This window comes from Carcharhinus amblyrhynchos, chromosome 1 (genome assembly GCF_965287045.1).
Source record: "Carcharhinus amblyrhynchos chromosome 1, sCarAmb.v2.hapA, whole genome shotgun sequence".
Classification (NCBI taxonomy): domain Eukaryota; kingdom Metazoa; phylum Chordata; class Chondrichthyes; order Carcharhiniformes; family Carcharhinidae; genus Carcharhinus; species Carcharhinus amblyrhynchos.
In genome coordinates this window covers 56123307-56149141 of record NC_137324.1, presented here as the reverse complement: position 1 = coordinate 56149141, position 25835 = coordinate 56123307, and the positions used below count along the sequence as shown (strand labels likewise).

The following is a 25835-nucleotide window of genomic DNA, read 5'->3' as shown; positions in this document are numbered from 1 at the left end:
GAAAATGTACTTCTTTAAAAAACTGAAACTTTACAATATTATTGCATTCATAAAAATATAATGTATTAAGCTAATTACAAGTAAATAGCTTCTGATTGAAAGCAATTATCTATGATTGAGTAATTTTCTTTTTTTTAGATGCTGTGCCACAGTAGTGTCCAGAAAAGCATCTTTGGTTTAACTTCATGAAGGAGTCTCCTCATCTTTGCAAAACACAGATACATTTTTTGCCCTTGGATTTCTGCATTTCTATAGTGTAAAACATAGTAGTCCATGAGGCACATGCATCTGGAGACCTCTCAGAAAGAGCAATCTAAAGACGTGCCTCGGCAGGCTACAGGCCACGCGGATGGCAGCTTCCAAGGTACACCGACGAACGACTATCGCTTGGACTCTAATGATGTCATCTCTGAAAGAGGAGTTTTGGCAGGATACAGTGAAAGTGAGGTTAGATTTCAAAAAGTGTATCAACTTTCAATATTTTCTCACCTATCGAACTCTTCAAATAGCTTGGATCAGAGGAATTGCAAACAGGGTATTAAAAGAGGTCCAACTGAACATCATCCAGACCTTGAACTCAATCAGAAAAGAATCCACGTGCACTGCAAACATTCTGCTACATTGACTGAAAGTCTAAACACATCTTATTGTGGAACTGATAATGGCACTCTTTCTGAAAAGACTATAGAAAAGACAGGTGACTATACAGATCAACAGGATAACAGTTTCCATGATGGAGACCCAGTTATGCATGGTTCTGCACAACACTTTTCTCACAGTGGTTTGCACGTTATTGAACATAAAGGCTCCCATGATAGTATCTTGATAGAAGATGGTGAGACAGGTTCACTCGGAAGTAAATTGGTACCAACAACACCGTCCTCAGAGAAAGATATCCAACCTATTGTCAGCACTGGACTACACTCTTCTGAGAAAACACCCTTCTCCTGTGGACAATCAAGTACAATCTCTGCCAGATGTGCAGTAAAACGAAAGCTGCTATCACCAACAAATGCACCCGGGAAAGAGACATGTTCAGGGGATGATGGCCCTTCTGTTGCAAAGAAATGTAGGATTCAACTAGTTAATTCCATCCCAATTTCTTGCAGAAGTACTGATGCCAAAGCAGCACCTTTCTGGAATCACCTACTTCCATCCTCAAGAGATGCAGCCAAGGTTAGTAATATCATCAGTATCTTATTATTTGCCAAGTTACTATATTTTCTAACCAAGCATCACTTCTCAAATTGATTAATGCAAAGAAAATGTTTAGGAAACTAATTTCTGTAAAAAAAAACTTCTTCCTTCTCTGTTGATTTTTTTCAACGTCTCATATTTCGTTAGAGATATTTATTTTGACAGCATATCATTTCACCATATGTAAACTTGGGTTGAGATTTTCTGGCTCATCTCACAGGATCTTCTGGTCACGCTGCAGTCAACCATGATTTGAACAGTGCACCACATCTGCCGATGGCAGTGTGCCGGATAGGCCAGAAAGTCCTGGCGCTGATACTTGAGATCTCAACACTCTCTCTAGCTGTTCGTAACAAAGATGCCTGTGGATTATAGAATAGAATCAATCATAGAATCCTTACAGTGCAGAAGCAGGCCATTTGACCCATCAAACCTGCACCATCAACAATCCCACCCAGGCCCTTTTCTCGCATTTCCTCATGTATTTACCCTGCTAGTCCCCCTGACACTAAGTAGCAATTTAGCATGGCCAATCAACCTAAACAGCACATCTTTGGAGTCCCCAGGTTTCATCCAAAGTATGAACTCCTTGGGTATTGCATGAGTTATTTGTTACCAAAACATAGCTGTGCTGTAATGTAGAGTGGAAGTCCATGTAGTGGTACGAAAGTTGTATTGTCCCTTTAACAGTAAACTTGAGTTGCCATGACTTCAGACATCCATATTGTTGGAAGACCTGAATGAGCTCGAGGTATATTGATGAATATGTCCCAAATCAAATAATACCTTTGTAATTATATGGCTGCAGCAAATGCAAATAGGAATATTTGCTTCTGCCTTGTTAAACAAATATAGACTTGGCAAAACTGGATCACTGTTCAGGCTTCTCCTATTGCAGTGCTGGGGATGTTGCATCCTGTGGTAAAATAAGTAAAGCTGGGAAAGCTGAATAGCTTCATCAATCAACTTCTCAGAATCCTTTAAAATTTAAAGAATTGATGGAAGATTGTTTGTTTGTTTATTTATTAGCGTCACAATTAGGTTTACGTTAACGCTGCAGTGAAGTTACTATGAAAATCCCTGAGTTGCTACACTCTGGCGTCTGTTTGGCCATGCTAAATTCTCCCTCAGTGTACCCAATCTGCCTAACTAGCATTTCTTTAGTATTGTGAGAGAAAACCTACACAGACATGGGGAGGAAGTACAAACTCTGCACAGATGGTGATCCAAGCCAGGAATTAAACCCGGGTCCCTTGTACTGAGGCGCAGCAGTGCTAACCATGCCGCCAATTGTTTGGGTATTCTGTATAAAAGGCAATTAAGACATGTATGCCAGCAGATTTTTTTTCTTCCATTGCCCACCTAAAATGACTAATTTTTTGGCAAAAATGCCAATGATTCATGACAATATTGAGACTGGGACTTCTTTCTCCAGAGTGTAGAAAGCTGAGGGGTGATCTTCTAGAGTTCTATTAAATAGAGAGGCAGTGATCAGCTAGATAGTCAATATCTTTTCCCAAAGGTAGGGGAGTCTAAAACTAGAGGGCATAGACTTAAGGTGAGGGGGTGAGATTCAAAAGTGTTCAGAGAGGCAATTTTTTCCACACACAAGGTGGTGAGTGTCTGCAAAAGCTGCCAATGGTAATAGTAGAGGTGGGTATAATTTTGTCTTTTAAAAAGTGTTTAGACAGTTACATGGGTATAGAGGGATATGGGCCAAGTGCGGACCATTGGGATTAGTTCAGGGATTTTTAAAAAAAGGCAGCATGGATAAGTTGGGCCTAAGGGCCTGTTTCAATGGTGTAAACCTCTGACTCTGGCACTGTTGTGACATCATCAATCTGCTAGGGCCTTTTATATATTGTGAAATATATTGTTATTTTTAAAATAGTTTCCTCATATGTCATTATTGAATTCAACACACATTCGATTAATGAGAGCATGTCTCAGGCAGAATAATTGGAAGCCAGGGTTCAAAGATTTGATTAAGGATGGGATTGGTGAAGTTGGTATTGTTCTCCTAGGAGCAAAAAATGTTAAGGTGATTCCCAAAATTCAATGTCCTAATAATCCTAGTATTCAAAATGAGGTGGACTTGTTGAGGGTTATTTCCTCTGGTAAGTGGGTCATTCATCAGAAAACATAGATTTGAAGACGTTGTCAAAAGAACTAGAGGGGAAATGAATATTTCTTTTCATAGAGGGTTGTTGAGATTTGGATTGCACTATCTGACAGGATTGTGCAACCCAATTGCATGAGAAATGTCAAAAGAAAATTGGAGCGGATTTATTTATTATTGGAGAGGGTTTTAGGGAGGGAGGGGAAGCTGGACTTTGAGCCTAAATTAGACATTTTTTTCATGCACTGGCATGATGTACCAAATGGCCTTGTTCTATGCTGTAAGCTTCTGTGGTTGATCATGGCATCTGTCTCCCCTGTGGTCCACTTCTGAGAGAATATATTTGCATTGTTCTTTTCCCATCTTTGCTCATACAGCTAGCACAACTCTAGCAATAGGACCACCTCTTGACATGGTTATCTTTGGCATAACCCCAAGTTCATTACTTGGTTGCATCTTTTTCCTGACTTGCAAGTTGTTCCTCAGTGATATTATTCATGGACATGATGTGATTTTCCATATGATGGTAACACCCAGCTCTACTGTATCCATGTTTCCCGTTGCTTAATAAATGTCCCTCTGCTGTCCTATTGCCTGCCCAATGTTGAGTTTTAGATGAGCCAGAACTTTCTACAATTGAATTGAGAAGATTAAAGCCATTCATTGTATTTCCCCTTTGCCAAAAACTCAATAACCTTGCCGCAGAATCAAGTTCCCTTATCATTGTTCATTTTAGCCATACAAGGCAGTCCTTGACACTGTGGTTTGCTCAAGTCAGAGTGGAGGTTCCAGTTGCCAACTCCAGCCTCCACCAAAACTGTTTACTTCCACCTTTCTAAATCACCCATCTCCATTCCTTACATTACTACCAATGTAGTTGAAACCCTAATCAATGCTTCTTTGCTACTTCCAGAAATGTTTATCCATCTTCACTGATCTCAGAAGCTCTTTGCTGCCAGTGAACTCTTTGCATGCAAAATCCCATCATTAACATCCCGTCTGATAAATATTGCTTGCTCTTTTCTCCATTCGTTGCCAGTTTGCATCGGCACCTATTCCAATCCATCAATTTACAAACCTTGTCACATAGCTTCCACGGTGCTATGATTCTATTGATATCCGTACTGGCCAATAAGGAACCACAGTAAGAAGTCTCTCAACACCAGGTTAAAGTCCAACAGGTTTATTTAATAGTAAATGCCATAGTTTTCGTCACCTGACTAAGGGGCAAACCCCGAAAGCTAATGGCTTTTACTACCAAATAAACCTGTTGGACTTTAACCTGGTGTTGTGAGACTTCTTACTGTGTTTATCCCAGTCCAATGCCGGCATCTCCACAACAAGGAGCCATCCAGCTGAATCCCACTTTCTGGCTCTTGGTCTGTATGTACTGGTACTTTTAAAAAGTTCTGGGTATTCCTACCTCTATCAGCCTTTTCAGGCAATGAGTTCCAGATACCCAACATTCTCCACTTGAATCTCCTTAACCTCATGCCTCTTAGCCTAAATCTGTGCCCTCTGATTATGGGGCCCCTCAACCAAGAAGGATAAAATATTCCTTACTCCTCTATACCCTCACGCTTCAGGTCTCCCCTCAATCTTATTTGAAAGAAAACAATCCTCGCCTATCCAATCCTTTTTCATAACAAGATTTCTTTAGTCCAGCTAACAACTTCATAAATTTCCTTAGTATCCGGCCCTAGTGCAATCACGTTTTCCTTTAGTATGGTAACCATCATAGAATCACAGAACCCTAAAGTGCAGAAAGAGGCCCTTCGGCCTATCGAGTCTGCACCAACCACAATCCCACCCAGGCCCTACCCCCATATCCCTCCATATTTTACCTGCCAATCCCTCTAACCGAAGCATCTCAGGACACTAAGGGGCAATTTTAGCATGGCCAATCAACCTGACCCGCACACCTTTTAGACTGTGGGAGGAAACCCACGTAGACACAAGGAGAATGTGCAAACTCCACACAGAACTGCATCAGTTCTCCAACACTCCAGTTGTGGTCTAACTAGTGTTTTATGCAGTTCCAGCATAACCTCCAAGCTCATATATTCTATACCTCAGCTAATTAAGGTAAATATCCCATATCCCTTCTAACCCACTTCTATCAACCATCAGAGATCTGTGGACAAACAGTCCAAGGTCCCTCTGTTCCTCTACACTTCACAGTATCCTACCATTTATTGTGTATTCCTGTGTATAGCCAGCCTCACTCTTGTCTGGGTTAAACACGATTTGTTACTATTCCGCCTGCCTGAAAAATCCATTGATATCTCCCTGCACGGTACAGCTTTCTCTTTAAGAATCAATCACGTAGCCAATTTTTGTGTCATCTGCGAACTTGAACCAAAATCATTGACACATACCACAAAAAGCAAAGGATCTAGTACTGAGCCCTGCAGAATTCTTTTGGAAACAGCCACAAAAATATCCATCGTCGACCATTACCCTTTACTTGTCTCTGGGCCAAATTTGGATCCCATTTGCCACTTTGCTTTTGATCCCATGGGCTTGTGACTAGTCTGTCACATGAGATAATATTAAAATCCTTAATAAAATCCATATTGAGCTATTACATCAAATGCGCTACCTTCTTCAACTCTCCTTGTTACCTTTCAACAATTCAGATACAACTTCCCTCAAGAAACGCTTGTTGATTTTTAATTAATGTATCTTTCTAAATGAAGCTTTATCTGTCCCTCAGACTTTTTTCTAATAATCTTCCACCACCACGTTTAGGCTAACTGGCCTATAATTACACTATCTATCCCCTCTTCATTTTTTTTGAGCAGTGGCACAATGCCTGCATTGACGTCATGACAATGCCTGCAGCCAGAGAGGATCGGAAAATGATGGCCAAAACTCCACTCTTTTCTCTTGCTTTCCTCCGGTACTCACCCAAGCCTGGGGATTTATCCACTTTCAAAGATATTAATGCCTTAGAACTTAACATCTTATTTTTCTCTAACATTTCATACTCCTCCACCCTAATTGCAATGACTAGATCATCCCTTTGGCTTACTTTGCCATAATCTTGTTAATCTTTTCACCCTCTACCCCCTCCCAAGACCCTTGTATTTCAACTGTGTGCTTTTCCATTTATTGTCCCAGGCTGCAAAATATGACAGAACACCCACTTGTTTTGGCTGTACCCATGGGTGGACGCTTTGGAACCAGAGCCTCTTTTCCTGCCTTGCAACATCTTTTCAAAACTTTTAGATCTAACCATGCCTTAAACCCTTGACTTGCATTCTATGACAGGCCTTGCTCTGAAGTTAGAATGTTTCACACATTACACAGAAGGAAAAGTCAGTTCAATTTTTACAGATCACAATAAAAATCCGTAACCACTGGCATCAATCAATGCTGGAATTGCATTTTAACCTCTACAAGACTAGTCTGGAAAATTTTTACTAGTATCCTTCATTGCCAAGTTTTGCTGGTTTTACTTTGGGTATTTGTCAATTATGCAAAAATAACAAGTGATCAAATTGTCATAAACTCCTTGCTTCCTCCTTCTCCCTATATTTATTCTGTCTTTATGTAAAACCTAGTAAACACAAATAATTAAGGGAGGGGTAGGAAAGCATTAATCTCAAACAGCCAAATCCCCAATTTATTGTTCTGTATTTGCATAATAAAAGCAGGTATCTAAACTGTAAGGATTATAGTTGATATAAAGTTTATTAACAATAAGATTTTAGTACATTCATGCACCTGTCTTTCAGTACCTGGAAGTATCGTACTTATCAAAAAAAATTGTGAATTCTAAAGTAAAACGTGACAATTTGCACTGTAATTGAAAAATTATCCGACTATCTCAATCTTGCCAAACAAGTATTGTATCCATTTTTCAGGAATTAGTACTGTCAGGAAAATTATAAAATAAAAACCCAAGTTTATTAAGTAATACGAAAGTAGTGTTTTGCTTGCTGTTTTACCGATAGACTCCTGTAGACCATATAATATGATGTGCAACCCTACACGAATGCTCACGGTTATCCCATGCATGCTGCTGAAAGTACTGGCTGAATGATACTTAACCAGAAATGCATACTGAAGCAAATCTTGTGTGTTAGCTCATGATTGTGTGACAGAGTGGATTCTTTAATGTATTGTTGGACATCTGGAGCATTTGTAGAGTAATTATTTAGTATTTCCATGATATACATAGACATACTTAAAGTTTTAAAGGCAGTGCATGTTTTTAATTAGGATTCCCTTTTCAGGAATAAAAACCAGAGCACATCATTCCAGAAGTAACAGCAGTTTGTCATCAGTGTAGAATTAGAACATAGAACGTAGAAAAACTACAGCACAAACAAGCCCTTTGTCCCACAAGTTGCGCCAAACACATCTCTACCTACTAGGCTTACCTATAAACCTCAATCCTACTAAGTCCCATGTACTCATCCAGAAGTCTCTTAAACGACCCTATCGAATCTGCCTCCACCACCACCGTGCCGGCAGCCAATTCCACGCACCCACCACCCTCTGAGTGAAAAACTTATCCCTGACATCTCCTCTGTACCTACTCCCCAGCACCCTAAACCTGTGTCCTCTTGTGGCAGTCATTTCAGCCCTGGGAAAAAGTCTCTGAGAATCTACCCGATCAATACATCTTATACACCTCTATCAGGTCACCTGTCATCCTTCGTCTCTCCAAGGAGAAAAGACCGAGGTGTCTCAACCTATCCTCGTAAGGCATGCCACCCAATCTGGGCAACATCCTTGTAAATCTCCTCTGCACCCTTTCAATGGCTTCCACACCCTTCCTGTAATGAGGCAATCAGAACTGAGCACGGTACTATAAGTGGGGTCTGACCAGGGTCTTGTACAGCAGCAGCATTATCTCCCAACTCCTAAACTGAATTCCTCAATTGATGAAGGCCAGTACATCGTACGCCGCCTTAACCACATCCTCTACCTGCAAAGCCGATTTGAGAGTCCTATGAACCCAGACCCCAGGAATTGTTAATGAAACATTGACCGCATTATTTCATGTTCATTGAACAGAAATTCATTTAAATCTAACAAACAATTGTGAATTGGATGTGAGAGAATATTCAGTTCAGGGAATGTGAGTAAGCAAAATAAAATCCCGGAAGAGAACTACTCAGTGGCAACTTGACAATATCTGCTCCATTGCTGACCAGGGACAAAAGATATCCCAACTTCAAAGTGTCCCATAGAGTTGTGACTTATCGTATGTGTTCCCTTTATCACTAGAATTCTTCTGATTGCATCAGTGCTGGCAGAAGGTTAAAGAATGGATTACGTCTAAAATCGTAAGTAGACTGCATGTTATCTGCTAATTGTAGTTACACTGGAAACAATTTAGTTTTTTTTTCATTCATGGGACATATGGGTGTTGTTGGTTGGCCGGCATTTATTGCCCAGCCCTAGTTGCCTGAGGGCAGTCGAGAGAGAACCACTTTGCTGTGGTCCTGGAGTCAAATATAGGCCAGACTAGGTAAGGACAGTAGATTTCCTTCCCTAATGATATTAGTGAACCAGATGGGTTTTTCTGACAATCAGCAATGGCTTCATGGTCATCAGTAGAACCAAGGTTCCTTCTTCCCTCTCAAGTGGATGGTAATAGCCTCCATGGCACTATTCAAAGAGAAGAGAGGCTGTACTTTCGTCAAAGCCAGTATTTATCCTTCAAACACCGAAAGTATTGTTGTTTGTGGGAGTTTTCGGTGTGCACATTGGATGCTGCATTTCCTACATTACAAGAGCAATTGCATTTCAGAAGTGCGTTTTTTGGGGCTGGAAAATTCTGAGGTAATGAAAGGTGCTACACAAGTCCCAAGTCTTTATTTTATCTCTAACATATCAAATATGGAATGTCAGATAATCAGCAGCTGTTTCTATTCTTCAATACTTCAGCAATTGCTATGTGATAACATCGTTCCCTAGAGTGACTGACTCTCCATTGCTGCTCACCCCTCCTAAAAAATGCAAGATTATTTCACTCGTAACTCCATGGTCTTCACAGTGTTGATATAACTGAGCATTTGCCCCCACCCTTTCCTCTGGCATGATAGTATGAAGTTCCAGTATGTTGCATCTGAAATATTTCATCTGTCAAAATCCAGGCTTTGAAATATGTCAACTACAGGAATTTATTTCCCACAACTAAAACCCTTTAGGCCTACCATCAGAAAAATATCCTCACATGGTGCAATTTCCACCAATGTTTCGCTTTACAATGAAAGAAGCTTGAAAAGTTTATTCAGTGAAGGATTGCAAAATTCCCCCTGTGCTTTGTAGTTTGAACCAAAGATGGTACAGGATGTCACTGTTATCTTCCTTTGCCCACAACTAGTCCTGCTAAAAGTAGCTTAAGAAAATCACCAAGAAACAGTGTCTGATCCAATGCATCAATTTTTTTTCCAGCAATCCAAATGATCTTCTTTTAATGTTGGCAATCGGTGAATAATTAATTGAAATCAATGAGCAAATTAATCTTTCTTTATTTAGTTTTCTGTCACTTAACCTGTTTGACAAATGATCAGTTTTCAATAAATTCCTTGAAACAGAGTCCTGAAATAGTTTATTCATTCCCAGCACTTCAGTGCTGTTGAACTCTCCACTAGTGATCTTCACTTCTTCCAAATAATCTGTGGCTATTTAAAACCCAAACTTGTCACTGTCTAAATTTTAAATTTGGTCTATCTCAACCCCTATCCTCCTCTTACAGTTTCCCATAATATAAGTGTGGGCTTTTTATTTGACTTTCTTCAGAGAGTTTTTCCCTTTAATTTTTCTCCTTTGCTACCATTGCTGCTTCTGTTGAAGATGGTAACCTAGATGCTGAGCTAAGATTTCACAGTACTTCACTGAAGTTAGCAGTCTTGATCTGTGAGGTTAGATCTTGTTATGCAGCCTATTTTAACTGAGGAATGTCACAGTTAACTCGGATTCTTACCTTGGCTGAAGATACCCCTGCACTCCCACCCCTACATGTGATGGAAGCATACATGTAACACACTAGCAAATATCTGCTTATTTTTCTTTCTGTACTGCACCAAGGTTTATTATCCTGCCCAATAGCATTTGAGGTCAGATGCTATTTAATTTAAAATCCAGCCTCTCTAACTCAAAAGCATGCACTATTGGTTAGCGCAGTGAAATGTTTCCAGCTGTGGCGTATCCATATGCATGTTGATTTTTTTTTCCTTCCTGCATTAGGTCAGTGGTTTGTAATGTTGTGATGTCTTCCAATACTATCAACGCTGACAAGTATCCTCTTAGTTCCATGAACACGCAAACAAGGAGCATGAGTAGACCATTCAGCCACTTAGATTTGATCTGCCATTTAGTAAGAACATAGAACAGTACAGCGCAGCACAGGCCCTTCGGCCCTCTGTCGTACCAAGCTATGTCCGAACCCATGATCAAGCTATCCCACTCCCTATCACTCTGGTGTGCCCCATGTGCCTATCCAATAACTGCTTGAAAGTTCCTAAAGTGTCCGACTCCACTATCGTAGGCAGTCCATTCCATATCCCAACCACTCTGAGTAAAGAAACTACCTTGGACATCCCTTCTATATCACCCACCATGAATCTTATAGTTATGTCCCCTAGTGACAGCTACATCCACCCAAGGAAATAGTCTCTGAATGTCCACTCTATCTAGCTCCCTCATCGTCTTATAAACCTCTAAGTCACCTCTCATCATCCTCTGCTCCAAAGGGAAAAGCCCCAGCTCCCTCAACCTTTCCTCACAAGACCTACCCTCCAAACCAGGCAGCATCCTGGTAAATCTCCTCTGCACTCTCCAGTGCTTCCACATCCTTATAGTGAGGTGACCAGAACTGCACACAATATTCCAAATGCAGTCTCACCAGGTCCTATATAGTTGCAGCATAACCCCATGGCTCTTAAACTCAAACCCCCCTTAACACACGCTGACACGCAATAAGCCTCCTTCACAGCTCTATCCACTTGAGTGGCAACCTTCAGATCTGTGGATATGAACCCCAAGATCTCTCTGTTCCTCTACATTCCTCAGAACCCTGCCATTGACCCTGTAATTCACATTCAAGTTTGTCCTGTCAAAATGAATCATGTGCCTGAAGTTTTGTTATAATCCTCCCATGAGATGTTGGACCTGATTTGAACTCTGCAGATAGTGGGTTCTGAATAAGTTAAAATCTCATTCATAGTAACCAACCTCCCATCCATTGACTCTGTCTACACTTGTTGCTGCCTTGGCAAAGCAGACAGCATAATTAAGGCCCCCACACGCCCCAGACATTCTCTCTTCTACCACCTTCCTTTGAGAAAAAGATACAGAAGTCTGACGTCATGTACCAACCGACTCAAGAACAGCTTCTTCCCTGCTGGTGTTAGACTTTTGAATAGACTTCCCTTGTATTAAGTTGATCTTTCTCTACAACCTAGCTGTAGGTTCACAAAGCTGTGTCAAGTTTGCCATGATGTGGATGTGCCGGCGTTGGACTGGGGTAAACACAGCAAAAAGTCTGACAACACCAGGTTTTAGTCCAACCGATTTATTTGATAGTAAACTCACAAGCTTTCGAGGGGACTCTCTCTTCGTCAGGTGAATGGAAGAACTCTCCATTCACCTGACAGAGGGAGTCCCAGCGAAAGCTTGAGTTTACTATCAAATAAATCGGTTGGACTAAAACCTGGTGTTGTCAGACTTATCAAGTTTGCGAGACATGCCTTGTTTCTAATAAATTAGTCTTGGTTGTCTGTGATTATCTAAAGCACCTCTTGACTTTTGTGATCTCAAAATTATGAATTCTTAAGCCACATCACAAGATTTAGTTGATCTAAACACTCTTGCTTCATCTTTCTTTCCCCACTTTTCAGTTAACACTGGCTATGCTACAGTTCTCCAGCACAATCTGAATATCTAAAGAAGATTAAAAACTTGTGAACAGACTCTGCTATCTCTACCTTTTGATGTATGCCATCAAGGCAATGTGACTTATCCTTCTTAGCATTCTGCTTTCTTTTCTTAAGACAATTCCTTTTGCACAGTTAACTATAGCAACTGTTCCACAGCCTCCTGTAATACATCTATATTTTCATTTCATAGTACCTTTTACGTCCCCGTGCCTCATTTTTCTTTATATTTGTTTCATGTTTTATTGTCTTATTTTCCCCTTTCCATTAAGGGTAGTTATTTTTCAAGTGAAAGTATTGATCTTGGCCATGTAAAAATGGATCCTGTTTGGTCTCTACTACCCAGAAACTAGTCTCAATATATTTAGGTTTCTGGCGTTATTTCTTCAGACATACACTAACATTTTTTAACTTGCATCCTGCACTAGTTAGTGCAAAAATAGCAGTATGTAATCCTGTGATTACTACTATTAAGTCCTACTCTTTGCCTCTAGTTTCTGAAATTTTCTTAGCAGGTTGTCAGCTCTTTTCCATTAGTTCAACACAAACCATGACTTCTGGCTGTTATACTTATCTATCCAAAATCTTTGGCATCTACTCAGTGAAGTCCTTTAGCTTGGCAGTTGCAAGCAACGTGTTATTTGGGACCCTTTCTTGCCGCTACAAAAGCACTTGTCTAGATTCATGTGTAGAGAATTCCTTAATACTGCCATGCTTCTGCTCTTTATGCCAACAATTTCACAGAAACTTTACAATGCAGAAGAGGCCATTTGGCTCATCAAATGTGCTGGTCCTCTGAGAGCATTCCACCTAGTCCCACTCCCCTGCCTTATCCCTGTAACTTTGCCCATTCAGTTCAGATGGTTAAACCTGCCTCTACCACTCCCTCAGAACATTAATTCCAGACTCCAACCACCCTCTGGGTGAAAAAAGTTTGCCTCACATCACTTTTACTCTTTTGCTGATTATTTTGAATGTGCGTCCCCAATTCTTGAATTTGTTCTGTGGCGTTGCTCATGGTTGCCTTCCTTTTGAGTTGCCGCTAGGAGTTGCCTGTCCATCAATTCAACACTCTTGAGGTCACCCATTTCTCTTCCTCTCCTCATTAACTTGCTGTGCTTCCAGTGTGATCATCCCGGAGAAAGTTTTTAAATTAATTTGGCAAGTGTTAGATGCAGCATCGAAGAAGAGACAATGGTCATCAAAAGCTAGCACAGCCAAACAACACCGCAAAGGATTGTGTGATGAACAGAAATTGAATGGCGCCTGTACCACCTCCTCAATGAAAATTCCATCCTTGCAGGCACTTTCTTCAAAGACAGGCAGGCCAAGCAGGAATTTCCCAACTCCAGCTCCCCACCTTGATGATGAAAATACAGCAGAAGCTTTGTTTAGCATTAAGAAATAGAAAAGTTATGTTGCTATATCTTGAGTAAAGACTCCCAAATAATGAGAAGGTGATCAAGGAGCAGATCACTAGGCAAATTTCAGCAAAAAGTATTGGAACAATAGGAGTAGTGGAGCGGTAATGAGTAGGAGATTTCAATTATCCTAATTTATAAACGAATGGGGGCAAAAAGCAATGAAGGACAAGCAGTGTGAAAAGTTCCTAAAATGTATACAGGGGAAATTTATAAATTAGTATATTTCTAGCCCAACAAGGAAGGAAGCAGTTCCAGATCTAATTCTGGGGTGTAATGTATGCAAAGGGAAAGAGAACAAGAGAAAAGCTTTGGTAAGTAATAAAAGGGTGAAATCCCAACATTTTGTATAAACATGTAGAAGGTATTGATGGTGCTGTTTTGGGACAAAATAGGAATGAGTGTCATTGTATGCAATGTAGATGTAAAGAGAAACTAATAGTTTAAGTCAAGTTCCCTGAAGGCCCCACAAATGTTTTGCAAAATAAGATTAAAAATTATTGTAAATGAACTAAATCTGTTCTTCATTTTCAGTTCTGTGGTTGGCATCTCCAGATCGTGATGAACCTTGGGCCTCCCACGCATGCGTTGACTGGGAGTGGGCCACACCAGCGTGGTTCAGGTGTTTTACATTGCTGCTTAATCGATGTAAAAGAAAAATCGCAACTGTACATGGTCTTTTCTCAGACAGCACATGGTGCAGATCCACAAAAAACATTCTGAACCACACGTGTGCAGCCCTTTCCTGGCTGACCCATGCAGAGGAGATCCCAGGTTCTTTGGGAATTGGAGATGCTGACCATGGAGTTGAAGATGGAAGCCCCATATAAAGCCTGCATAAAAACAAAAAGGGCGCAGGAAATAGGGAGAAGTTGAAAACGAGCAAAGACAGGGAGAAGTAGGGGGGAGAAAAAAAGTCCCTAGTAAGGGAACAAGACAGAGGTAAGAAACAGGAACCAATAAAGTTAAGAAAAGGAGAAGCAGGCTCTAGTATTGTATTTGACATGCAAATGATGAAGCTTTCATTGTAAACTACTTAAGCTAATGAAAATTGTATTAAATGGTAGTTTGGCATATTTAGAGATAAAGGCTTGCAAGAGGGCAGTTCAGTTGGAGAAAATAGGAGGTGTGCCAAGACATCCTAAAGGTTGGAAACCACTGGCTTAAGTGGATTACTGCTGGTTTCAAGTTTTTTTTGTTTACTCCTCCTATATCCCCCACTGGCGTTGCTCCAAATTTAGGATCTTCCCTTAAATATCGGGCAGGGATAGAGGTATTGGATCCTTCTGCATGCAATAATAAACAATTTGGTACTTAACATCTGCCTGCGCAATATCAAATTATAGAGCAGCATAAACCAGACATGTAGCAGTTGTATCACCTAGTGATCTAAACTGTTTGCTTTTCAGACATTCCAACAACCCTCACCCCCTGCCTCTGCAATCTTTTCAAAGGCAAGCCAAGCAACTAATGAGACAAGGCCAGATATCAGTCATTAAGGTTCTTGACAGGCAGATTGGCTTACATCAATCAGTGCAACTTGACTTTGACAAATAGAAAGTAATAAATCAAGCTTTACCACATAAATGGGTCATCCTGCTGGGCTTAAATAAAATCACAGAAGTATCCTTCCTGAATTCTGCACCACCTGAACATAGCTAAAACTTGACCTTTTGGTTTTCTATTTCAAAAACTGTCTCTCCATATTCATTAACCAGTGCCAGAATGAGAGCCAGCTGACTAGTCAATCCCTGCAGAGTACATGGGACCAGTGACTCCCGTGGGGAAGCGATAAAAATAAATTACTTTTCCATTTCTATTAGTTTACCAGGAATTTGTTCAGACATAAAATGCAGAAACCTTTCAAAATGAAACTTGCTCATTTGACTAAATAGTAAAGAATATCTTTCTGTATATTTTACTCTTCAGGAGACACCTACGGAGTGCATTTGCAGGAGAATCCAGCAAATTTTCACTGAGAAGCAGTACAAGTCCTTCTGTTAGCCGCTCTTTGCTTGGAAATTTTGAGGTAATACATAATACTGTCAACTCTGGCGAATGTGTTCCAGGAGGTTCCATCAAGTGACTTCCCAGCCAGTCCAAGACTGGTTATAAAATGTAATTTATTCTGTTTTTTAACTCCCTCCACATTGGTAATCACCAACCAAAGTCATAGCTGGAAATATGGTTTATCCATCCGATGGAAAATGAGCGCCATTCCTAGTTCTGGTATGCTGCTACTCCATTCGTTTAGTACGAGAGCTTTACACCTGAGCACATGCCTATGAAGAACCCAGATGGTGGAGTGACATGAAATATCTCTCCTATGAAACACTCTGCAGTGAATGAACCCTCTGTGCACAATGGTAATCCAGCCTGCCAGAGAGCAGTGCTTGTGCAGAACTGCAAGTGAGCTATGCAATGGCCAGACAGTTGGTGTGCTATAATGGAAAATTTCAGTTTACTTGTATTAAACCCTTGCCATAACTGGGACAACAAGTTCAATTAATTAAGCAGAGTGAAACAAAGCAATTTCCCAGCCCTGTAACAACAGAAACTGGGAACAAAGTATAAGATGCACTCTGTACATTCATTGTACATTCACTGAATGTAAAATAAATTAGTGTAATGATTTTTTTTCTGGAGAAGCACTGAAACAAATGGGTATTCTACAAACTATTAGATTCAAACAGGAACAGTTGGGCGGTCCAACTGCTATTCTTTTATACTATGTGAAATTCAACTGTGAAGATTACCTTCTGATTTTTTTTCTACTCCAGTAATTGGTTAGCAATTATGATATGAAATGAATGTCCAATTCTTCAAATTTTTCTGCAGTGTAAAAATTGATACCAGTAAACTGAGTGAATGGGCGAGGACCTGGCAGATGGAGTATAACGTTAGCAAGATGATGAATGGGATGGATAGGATAGAGGTGGAGAGGCTCTTCCTGCTCAGAAAGGACAGTAGGACTAGGGGGCACAGCCTCAAGATAAAGGGGGGGCGGTTTAGAACGGAGTTGAGGAGGAACTTCTTCACTCAAAGGGTCTCTGGAATTCTCTGCCCGTTGAGGTGGTGGAGGCTGCCTCGCTAAATATTTTTAAGACGCGGGTTGATGGGTTTTTGATAAGCGAGGGGATTAAGGGTTATGGGGAGAGGGCGGGAATGTGGAACTGAGCCACGACAGATCAGCCATGATCTTATTGAATGGCGGGGCAGGCTCGAAGGGCTGGATGGCCTACTCCTGCTCCTATTTCTTATGTTCTTATGTTCAAATGTGAGGTTATCCATTTTGGTAGAAATAATAGTAGGAGGGATTATTATTTAAAGGGCGAAAAGCTGCAGCATGCTACGGTGCAAAGGGACCTGGGGTCCTTGTGCACAAATCGCAAAAACCCAATCTGCAGGTGATCAAGAAGGCAAATGGACTGTTGGCCTTTATAGCAAGGGGGATAAAATATAAAAGCAGGGAGGTGTTGCTGCAAGTGTGCAGGGCACTGGTGAGGCCGCAACTGGAGTACTGTGTGCAGTTTTGGTCCCCGCATTTGCGAAAGGATATATTGGCCTTGGGAGTACAGAGAAGGTTCACCAGGCTGATACCGGAGATGAGGGGGTTAGCTTATGAAGAGAGATTGAATAGACTGGGCTGTGCTTGTTTAGAGTTTAGAAGGCTGAGGTGGGGAGGGAATCTTATAGAGACATACAAGATAATGAAGGGGCTAGATAGGGTAGAGGTAGAGAGATTCTTCCTGCTTAAAGGATAGCAGAACTAGAGGGCACAGCCTCAAAATAAGGGGGGGGGGGGGGGGGGGGGGGGAGTTTAGAACAGAGTTGAGGAGGAACTTCTTCTCTGAGTGGTGAATCTCTGGAATTCTCTGCCCATTGAAGTGGTGGAGGCTACTTCGCTGAATATATTTAAGTCATGGGTAGATAGATTTCTGATAGATAAGGGAATTAAGGGTCATGGGGAGCAGGCGGGAAATTGGAACTGATCCACTTCAGATCAGCCATAATCTTATTGAATGGCAGGGCAGGCTCGAAGGGCTAGATGGCCTACTCCTGCTCCTATTTCTTATGTTCTTAAACAATTGTCGATTGTTCAGATTTTCCAGTTTAATTTGCCTTTTTTTAGAAAGGTGTTTTGATTTGGATCGTATATAGGAAATCTATCCTTCAACAAATCAGATAAAAGTGGATGTAATTTGCTGTTGCCTGATGAGAAATTCTACTTTCTTTTCGCTCCTTTCTTGGGCCATGGAAACACATGGCAACAGGACAGGCAATGTCTGCTGGGAAGCAGAGGTGAGAGTGGCCAGCTCCTTTAGGTTTTCACTTTGACAGTGTTAGGATACCAGTGACAACTTCCAAACAGGAGCTGGGTAAAATGGATCTCAAAGCTTCATTCTGTCCTTGCTATAATAGTGCAAGTTGTTCCAATGCCTTATACTATGTTGCAAGAGTAAGTAGAGATGTGCAAATTTTGATGGAACGTAACTATTTTATCCTTTTAAAATATAGGAATTGTAACGGTACCTTTTCGTGTTGATGTCTTTTATCTGATTTCAGGAATCCCTGTTAAAAGGCAGATTTGCACCATCAGGAAGAATCGAAGGTTTTACAGCTGAACTTGGAGCAAGTGGATCATATTGCCCACAGCATGTAACACTACCTGTGGATGTGTCTTACTATAACATTTCTGAACACAGTGCCCCATCACCATTCCTGGTAAGAGAATGGGTATTATGTCAGACTACAATTCGTTGTCCACTTTTCCTCGGTTGACAGACACACTCGCCTTTGAATCAGAAGGTTGTGTACGTTCAAGTTCCATTAGAGAATTGAGTATCAAAATGTAGGCTGAAATTCCAGTACAGCACTGGGGGAGCACTGCCGTGTCAGAAGTACTACCTTTCTTCTGAGATGTGAAACCAAGACCCCTGTTTATAGATGCAAAATATTCCTTGTTATTATTACAAAAAATCTTGAAGGAGCTGTCCTTGGTATCCTGTTAATACTTATTCAATTAACATCACTAAACCAGATTATCTGATCGTGATTTCAGTTGCTGTGTATGGAACCTTGTTGTAACCACTTTGGCTTTAATGATTAGATTGAATAGTAACTGCACTTCAAAAGTACTTCATTGTTAAGCACTTTGGGACATCTGAAACATGCTATATAAAATGCAAATCTATCATTCTTTCTGCTACCTGTTTATAACTTGTAGTCAAGTGCTGATGTTATCCTATAATAAACCTTTTAATTCTTTTAAATATAATTGTATTAATTATATCTCCATACCTAGATGTGAATTTGCTTTCTTTGTAAAATAACTGTTTCCATAGCTGTCATATCATTGATAGTATTCATCCAAAAAATGCTCTTTTTACAATTGCAATTTCTATAAATTTTGGACTTTTCAGTTGATTTTGCAGTTAATGTGCAATTGTCCACTCAACAATTCTTGTACTAGTTGCTAATAAATTGGACCTTTATTATGCAAAGGACATTGCAAGATAGAAATTCAATGGTGCCATGCCAGTTTTTCAAGTACTTGAGCTTACAATATAGCAGGCAGAAACATATGCTGCTTATGAGTAGATAATATCTAGCCCTCATAGGCAATCAAAATGTTTTGGGCCTGATCGTGAACCAAGCTTTGGGTCCATATGTTGATAAGGGACCTAATGCTTGCTTAATGATCCCTCTGCAATATTGAATTGTCCTGGGGCATCCAGTGCTAGCTGCACTCAGGAAATCCAAGTCGACATATGACTTAATCTTTAGAGACTGCTGCAGACTGCCACCATAAAAGGTAACTTTTTAAAAAGTAGTGAAGCCAGGAGGAGCTCAAATTCTTGTCCCAGTTTGTTTCTTTGATGCTGTGCACAGTCTAGATAATCTCTCCCCAGCTGGTTCTACCAACTTACTATTTTGCAGTGTACCATATTTGTTTACAGGATCCAAAAAGTTGTTTTAAAATGTAAAATATTTTCTTTTGTACCTGTTAACTCTGGACATGAAATAATCTAGAATGCAATTGATCGATGCATAGATTCCTGTCCATACAGTTAGGCCATTATACCTTCAGAACAGGAGTAGGCCATGCGGCCCGTTGAGCCAGCTCTGCCATTCAATAGGATCGTGGCTGTTCCAAAATTCTTCACATTCACTTTTCTATCCTTTCCTCATAACCTCTTGTTTTTTGATTTTAAAAAAACCTATTCATTTTTGCCTTAAATATGCATTAGGACTCTGCCTCCACAGCTCTGTGGCAAGGAGTTCCAAAGACTTTCAACCCTCAGAGAAGTTCCTCCTTATCTCGGTCTTAAATTGGTGCCCCTTTATTCTGAGACTATGCCCTCTCACCCTGGCCTCTCCCATGAGGAAAAACATCCTCTCAGCATTTACCATTTCAAGCCCCTTAGGAATCCTATATGTTTCAATGAGGTCACCTCTCATTCTGCTAAATTTTAGTGAGTAGGGTACAAACTTGTTTAACCTTTTCCTCATAAGACAATCTCTTTCATTTTAGTGAGCATTCTCTGAATGGCATCCAATGAAATGATACTTTTCTGTAAATATGGGAACCAGAACTGTTCACAGTATTCCCAGATGTGGTCTCACCACTACTGTATGCATTTGCAACAAGACTTCCCTACTCTAATACTCCAAACCCCTTGAAATAAGAGCTGACATTCCATTAGCTTTCCTAATTACTTGTGTGCTCACTTTGTGATTTGTGCACAAGTACCCTTAAGTCCCTTTGTGTTGCCGTTTTTCTCTATTTAAATAATACTCAGTTCTTTTGTTCTCCCTTCCAAAATGAACGACTTCACATTTCCCATATGCTATGTTTGCCAACTTTTTGCCCACTTAATTAATCTATTAATTTCTCTTTGTAAACTCTTTGTATCCCTTGCTTTTCCAATTACTTTTGTGTCGGCTGCAAATTTGGCTACATTACATTCGCTTCCTTCCTCCAAGTCATTAATACATATTGTAAACAGTTGTGATCCCAGCACTGATCCCAATGGAACCCAACTGGTTACAGGTTACCAACCTGAAAAGTAATCCCTTATCCCCACTCATTGTTTCCTGCCCATTAGCCAATTCTCTATCCATGCTGATATATATATATATATATTGCTTCCAATGCCATGGGCTGTTATCCTGTGACTTAACCTTTTGTGAGGTACCTTAACAAATGCCTTCTGGAAGTTCAAATCCAACACCTGGTTCCCCTCTATCCGCTTTGGTTGAGACTTCCCTGAAAAACTAACAATTTTATCAGACACAAGTTCGCTTTCATGAAGCCATGCTGACTCTGATTAGATTATGGTTTTCCAAATGTGCTGCTTTAACTTAATAATTGATTCCAACATTTTCCTGACAGTAGAAATTTCAGGCTAATTGACCTGAAATTGTCCACTTCTTGCCTCCCTCCCTTCTGGAATATGAGTCTCACATTGGCAGTTTTCCAATCCTCCGGTACTTCTCCAGGATCCAAGGATTTTTGGAAAAATACAACCAGTGCATTCCATACCTCTATAGCTGCTAATTTTAGGATCCCAGGGTGCAAGCCATCACGGCCAGGGGACTTGACTGTCTTTAGCCCCATTTGCTTCTCTAATACTATTTCTCTAATGATGGTAATGCTTCTTAATTCCTCACACACATTCTTTAGTATTAATGTCACATTTGAAATATTTTCCATTAAGAAGACTTGTGCAAAATATCTGTTTCACTCCTCTGTCAGTTCCTTGAATTTTCCTGAAATGTCTGCCTCTGCTTACTTAACTGTCCTTCCTACTAATCTATCTGCCCAGTTAATTAGGCTGTAAGGGTCTACACTATAAGACAGACTGTTGAATAAGCAACAGATAATAAATTTGAGGAGTCCCAAAAAGAGAAACCTCTACTTTAGGGAACTGAACTGTTTCAACTTTATTACTTTATTTATTGTAATATTTTTCTTTCTATTTAGGGTGTGATAAATCTAGAATCTTTGGGCAAGAAGGGTTACAATGTCCCCAAAGCAGGAACCATTCAAGTGGTGAGTTTGGCAATCCTAAACTTTTTTTAAGAGCAATAACAATAGACATACATGCAAGCCACTCTTCAATTTCTAATCCAAAGCACCTTGTTTCTCTGGTCACGTACCATTGGAAAACACCCTGAAATAGCTGCCAGAGCATTTTTGAGGTATTCCAAATGGTTCCCACCTCTGCTGGCTCAGGAACAGAAAAACAATCCACCTCTCCTGGCTCAGGAACAGAAAACAATCCAGATTATTTTCTGGTGCAATTGCTTTTGAATAAATACTGATGAGAACTGGGCGTTGAATGATGAGTTTAGTCTTTAGATTCCATTGTTGATGAGTTTGCCAACAGATGCAACAATTTAGTTCTTCTTGTTCTAGGTTATTACTTTTGTCATAAAAATAACATATGAAAGGTCTGGGAAAACGCTGAGTGCTGGCAGGCAATATTACAGAAAACTGTATTGTTGGGCAAATACTGAACAGAATACACAGAACGAATACAGGCGAGATGTGTCCCTGGGTTGGGCAGTCTAGAACAAGGCAAGACCATTTTAAAATAAGGGGGAAGCCACTTGGGATTGAGATGGGGAGAGATTTTTACTTGGGGGCTGTGAATCTTTGGAATTCTGAGTGCTGTAGAAGCTCAGTCACTGAGAACTTTTAAAGCAGACATTGATTCGTAAAAACCAACGACATAGCTGATCATCCCCATATCCTGCTATGATTTTATTGAATGGTGAAGCAGGTTCAATGGGCTGAATGGCCTATTCCTGCTCCCATGTTTCTATAGGCAAATTGCTTACCAAATATGCTCAATGTATTTGTAATGTTGGGGAATTGTATTGTCGACACATTGACTAGAAAAGGGTCTGAGTAGAGATTACAATGTCAACAATACCCAGACATCCTCAGAGGGCGCACAGAATTTTTGCTACTATGTTTGGCAAATGTGCCCCTTCCACTACCACTGAGTGTCCTTTTTTCATAGAGCTGTGTTGCTACAATTCCTGTTGAAAATGAGACCTAATTAAGATGATCATTCCCATAATGGCAAAATTATCTGGACTGAAATCTCCACAACTAGGAAAAATGAAGTTTTGGCTGAATAGGTTCAACTGGGACAAAACTGAACAGACTTGATATCATCCAGGACAGCAGTTCACTTAAGAAGAGTTCTAGCCATTCATTCTATACCAATCAGTTTACACTGACAAGAGTGTACAATATTTACAGAATGCACTGCAGCAACTCACCAAGATTATTTTTATAGTACTTCTTTTCCTTTGTGATCTCTCTGACTGAAAAGGAAAAGGCAGCAATGTCATGGGAGCACCTTCACCTTCAAGTTTCCCTCCAAGTCTCTCTCAGTCAGTTTTCTGAACTGGTGAGTAGTGTGATTTCAATAGCTAAACTCCAACAGTACACTGCATACACTTAGAGAAAGATTTGGGGAGGAATCCCTCAGTCTTGACTCTTGATAATCTGCATCTCAGTTGTCTACATTTGGTTAGGAGAGAGCACATTCCATAACAGAGAAACCAATTCTTCTTGTTTGGATGTCTTGGTAACTTTCCTTGGACATTCACCACATGACCACCGACTGAAACAGAGAATTCCAGTTGGTCACCTCCAGCATATGCTGTGGTAAAGCTGAATTTAAGAAACAATGCAATGCCGTCAGCAATAATGATCCTTAATCTCATTATTTTTCTTTCCATTGAGTATGGTAAATTATTCAAGATTCTGTTATTTAAGCAAACTAACATTTGTGCTTTTCTTTAAAAGACTATAATTAAATTGGATGTGATTCCCTGGTCCCCCACAGAATGTTTCTTGCTGAATCCTGCCAATGGCTGGCAGCAGGATCTTCTGGTTCTGTTGCTGTCAGTGGAATTTTTCATTGAATTGAGTCCAGTCCACACTGCAGGGAAGCCCATGGGGGAATTGATTGGCTGGAGACAGACTATCCACCTCTCATAAGAACATAAGAAATAGGAGCAGGAGTAGGCCATCTGGCCCTTCGAGCCTGCCCCGCCATTCAATAAGATCATGGCTGATCTGTCGTGGCTCAGTTCCACTTTCCGGCCCTCTCCCCATAACCCTTAATCCCCTCTCTTATCAAGAACCCATCAACCCGCTTCTTAAAAATATTTAGCGAGGTAGCCTCCACCACTTCAACGGGCAGAGAATTCCAGAGATTCACCACCCTTTGAAGAAGTTCCTCCTCAACTCCGTTCTAAAACGGAGGAGGACGTGAATAATTTGGCGAGTGTTAGCGATGGAAAGGTGGTAGGACTGGAGGGTCTTAATGACATTACTGTTACTAGAGAGGCGGTGCTCGACAGACTGGAGGGGCTGATTGTGGACAAGTCCCCAGGACTGGATGGAATGCATCCGAGGGTTCTGAAAGAAATGGCGGAGGTTATAGTGGATGCATTGGTGGTTATTTTCCAGACGTCGCTGGATTCCGGGGAAGTGCCGGAGGATTGGAAAACGGCTAATGTTACGCCGTTGTTTAAGAAGGGTGCCAGGCAAAAGGCAGGGAATTATAGGCCGGTTAGTTTAACGTCTGTGGTAGGTAAAATATTAGAATCCGTCATTAAGGAGGAAATTGCGAGGCATCTTGAAGGGAATTGCTTGATAGAGCAGACGCAGCACGGTTTCATTAAAGGGAAGTCGTGTCTGACAAATTTACTGGAGTTCTATGAGGATGTGTCTAGGGCGGTGGATAGAGGAGAGCCGGTGGATGTGGTCTTTCTGGATTTTCAGAAGGCGTTTGACAAAGTACCTCATAAGAGGTTATTGCAGAAGGTCAGGGGACTTGGAGTTGAGGGTAGGGTGTTAGTGTGGATAGAGGATTGGTTGTCAAATAGGAGGCAGAGAGTGGGGGTCAACGGGTGCTATTCGGATTGGCGGATGGTGACTAGTGGAGTGCCCCAGGGGTCGGTGCTGGGGCCTCAGCTTTTTACCATTTATATAGATGATCTGGAGGAGGGAACCGAGTGTAGGGTGTCGAAATTTGCTGATGACACCAAGATTGGGGGAACGGCAAATTGTGCGGAGGGTGTGGAGAGTCTGCAGAAGGATCTAGATAGGCTGGGCGAATATGGGCCAGGAAATGGCAAATGGAATTTAATGTTGGCAAGTGTGAGGTGGTCCACTTTGGTAGGAATAATGGTAGGAAGGACTATTACTTACGTGGTGAAAAACTGCAGCAGGCGACGGTGCAGAGGGACCTCGGGGTCCTTGTGCATGAGTCGCAAAAACCCAGCTTGCAGGTGCAGCAGGTGGTCAGGAAGGCGAATGGGATGCTGGCCTTCATAGCGAAGGGGATTGAATATAAAAGTAGGGAGGTCTTGCTGCAGCTGTATAGGGCATTGGTGAGGCCGCAGCTGGAGTACTGTGTGCAGTTTTGGGCGCCGCACCTGCGCAAGGATATTTTGGCCTTGGAGGGAGTGTAGAGGAAGTTTACTAGGCTGATACCGGAGTTGAGGGGGTTGAGCTATGAGGAGAGGCTGAATAAACTAGGCTTGTACTCGTTGGAGTTTAGAAGAATGAGGGGAGATCTCATTGAGACGTATAAGATGATGAATGGGATGGATAGGATAGAGGTGGAGAGACTCTTCCCGCTCAAAAAAGACACTAGGACTAGGGGGCACAGCCTCAGGATAAAGGGGGGGCGTCACCTCAGGCAGAAGTCCTGCCTTAGAGCTGTCTGCTGCTCTGGCCAGCAGCCCTGTGGTCCCAGCAGTGGCCAGTTCTGGGATTACAAACAGTCCCCAGGTTCTAAGTCCTGGAGTCCAGGGCCAGGTAAGTGCAGGGTTCGTTGGCAGAGGGGGGTGAGGTTTTTGATGGAGAGACATGGGAGTTGGGGAGCATCTGTGGGCAGCAGATTTTGAGGGTGGGGCACCTTTTCTGGAAAGGGGGTCCTTGAGGGATGCACACCCCCCCCCCCCCCCCCCCCCCAAAAAAATCCCTCACCCACTCTCCTGTCTTGACACATAGGGCCTGATTTTACCAAATATTTGCGCCCAAAGTCGTGGTAAATTCAGGCGATGGGCCTGTAACACAATCTGCACCCAAAACAGAGCAGATTGCACCTTTACTGACACCTGATATCCGTGCCCCAATCAGGCTGCGCGACGATCTAAATGCAT

At 41.3% G+C, this 25835-nt stretch overlaps 1 protein-coding gene across 9 annotated transcripts in view; it reads left to right on the top strand.

Annotated features, from left to right (window-relative positions):
* The window catches only part of atosb (atos homolog b), a 145530-nt gene that overhangs the window by 105052 nt on the left and 14643 nt on the right, over positions 1-25835 (top strand). For all 9 annotated transcript variants that reach the window (XM_080184917.1, XM_080184845.1, XM_080185283.1 and 6 more), the window contains 5 exons: positions 139-1176; positions 8558-8616; positions 15564-15663; positions 18201-18359; positions 21622-21690. In XM_080184917.1, coding sequence (XP_080041043.1) covers positions 274-1176; positions 8558-8616; positions 15564-15663; positions 18201-18359; positions 21622-21690 — 1290 coding nt within the window. In that variant the 5' untranslated portion in view covers positions 139-273. The remainder of the gene's footprint in view (positions 1-138; positions 1177-8557; positions 8617-15563; positions 15664-18200; positions 18360-21621; positions 21691-25835) is intronic.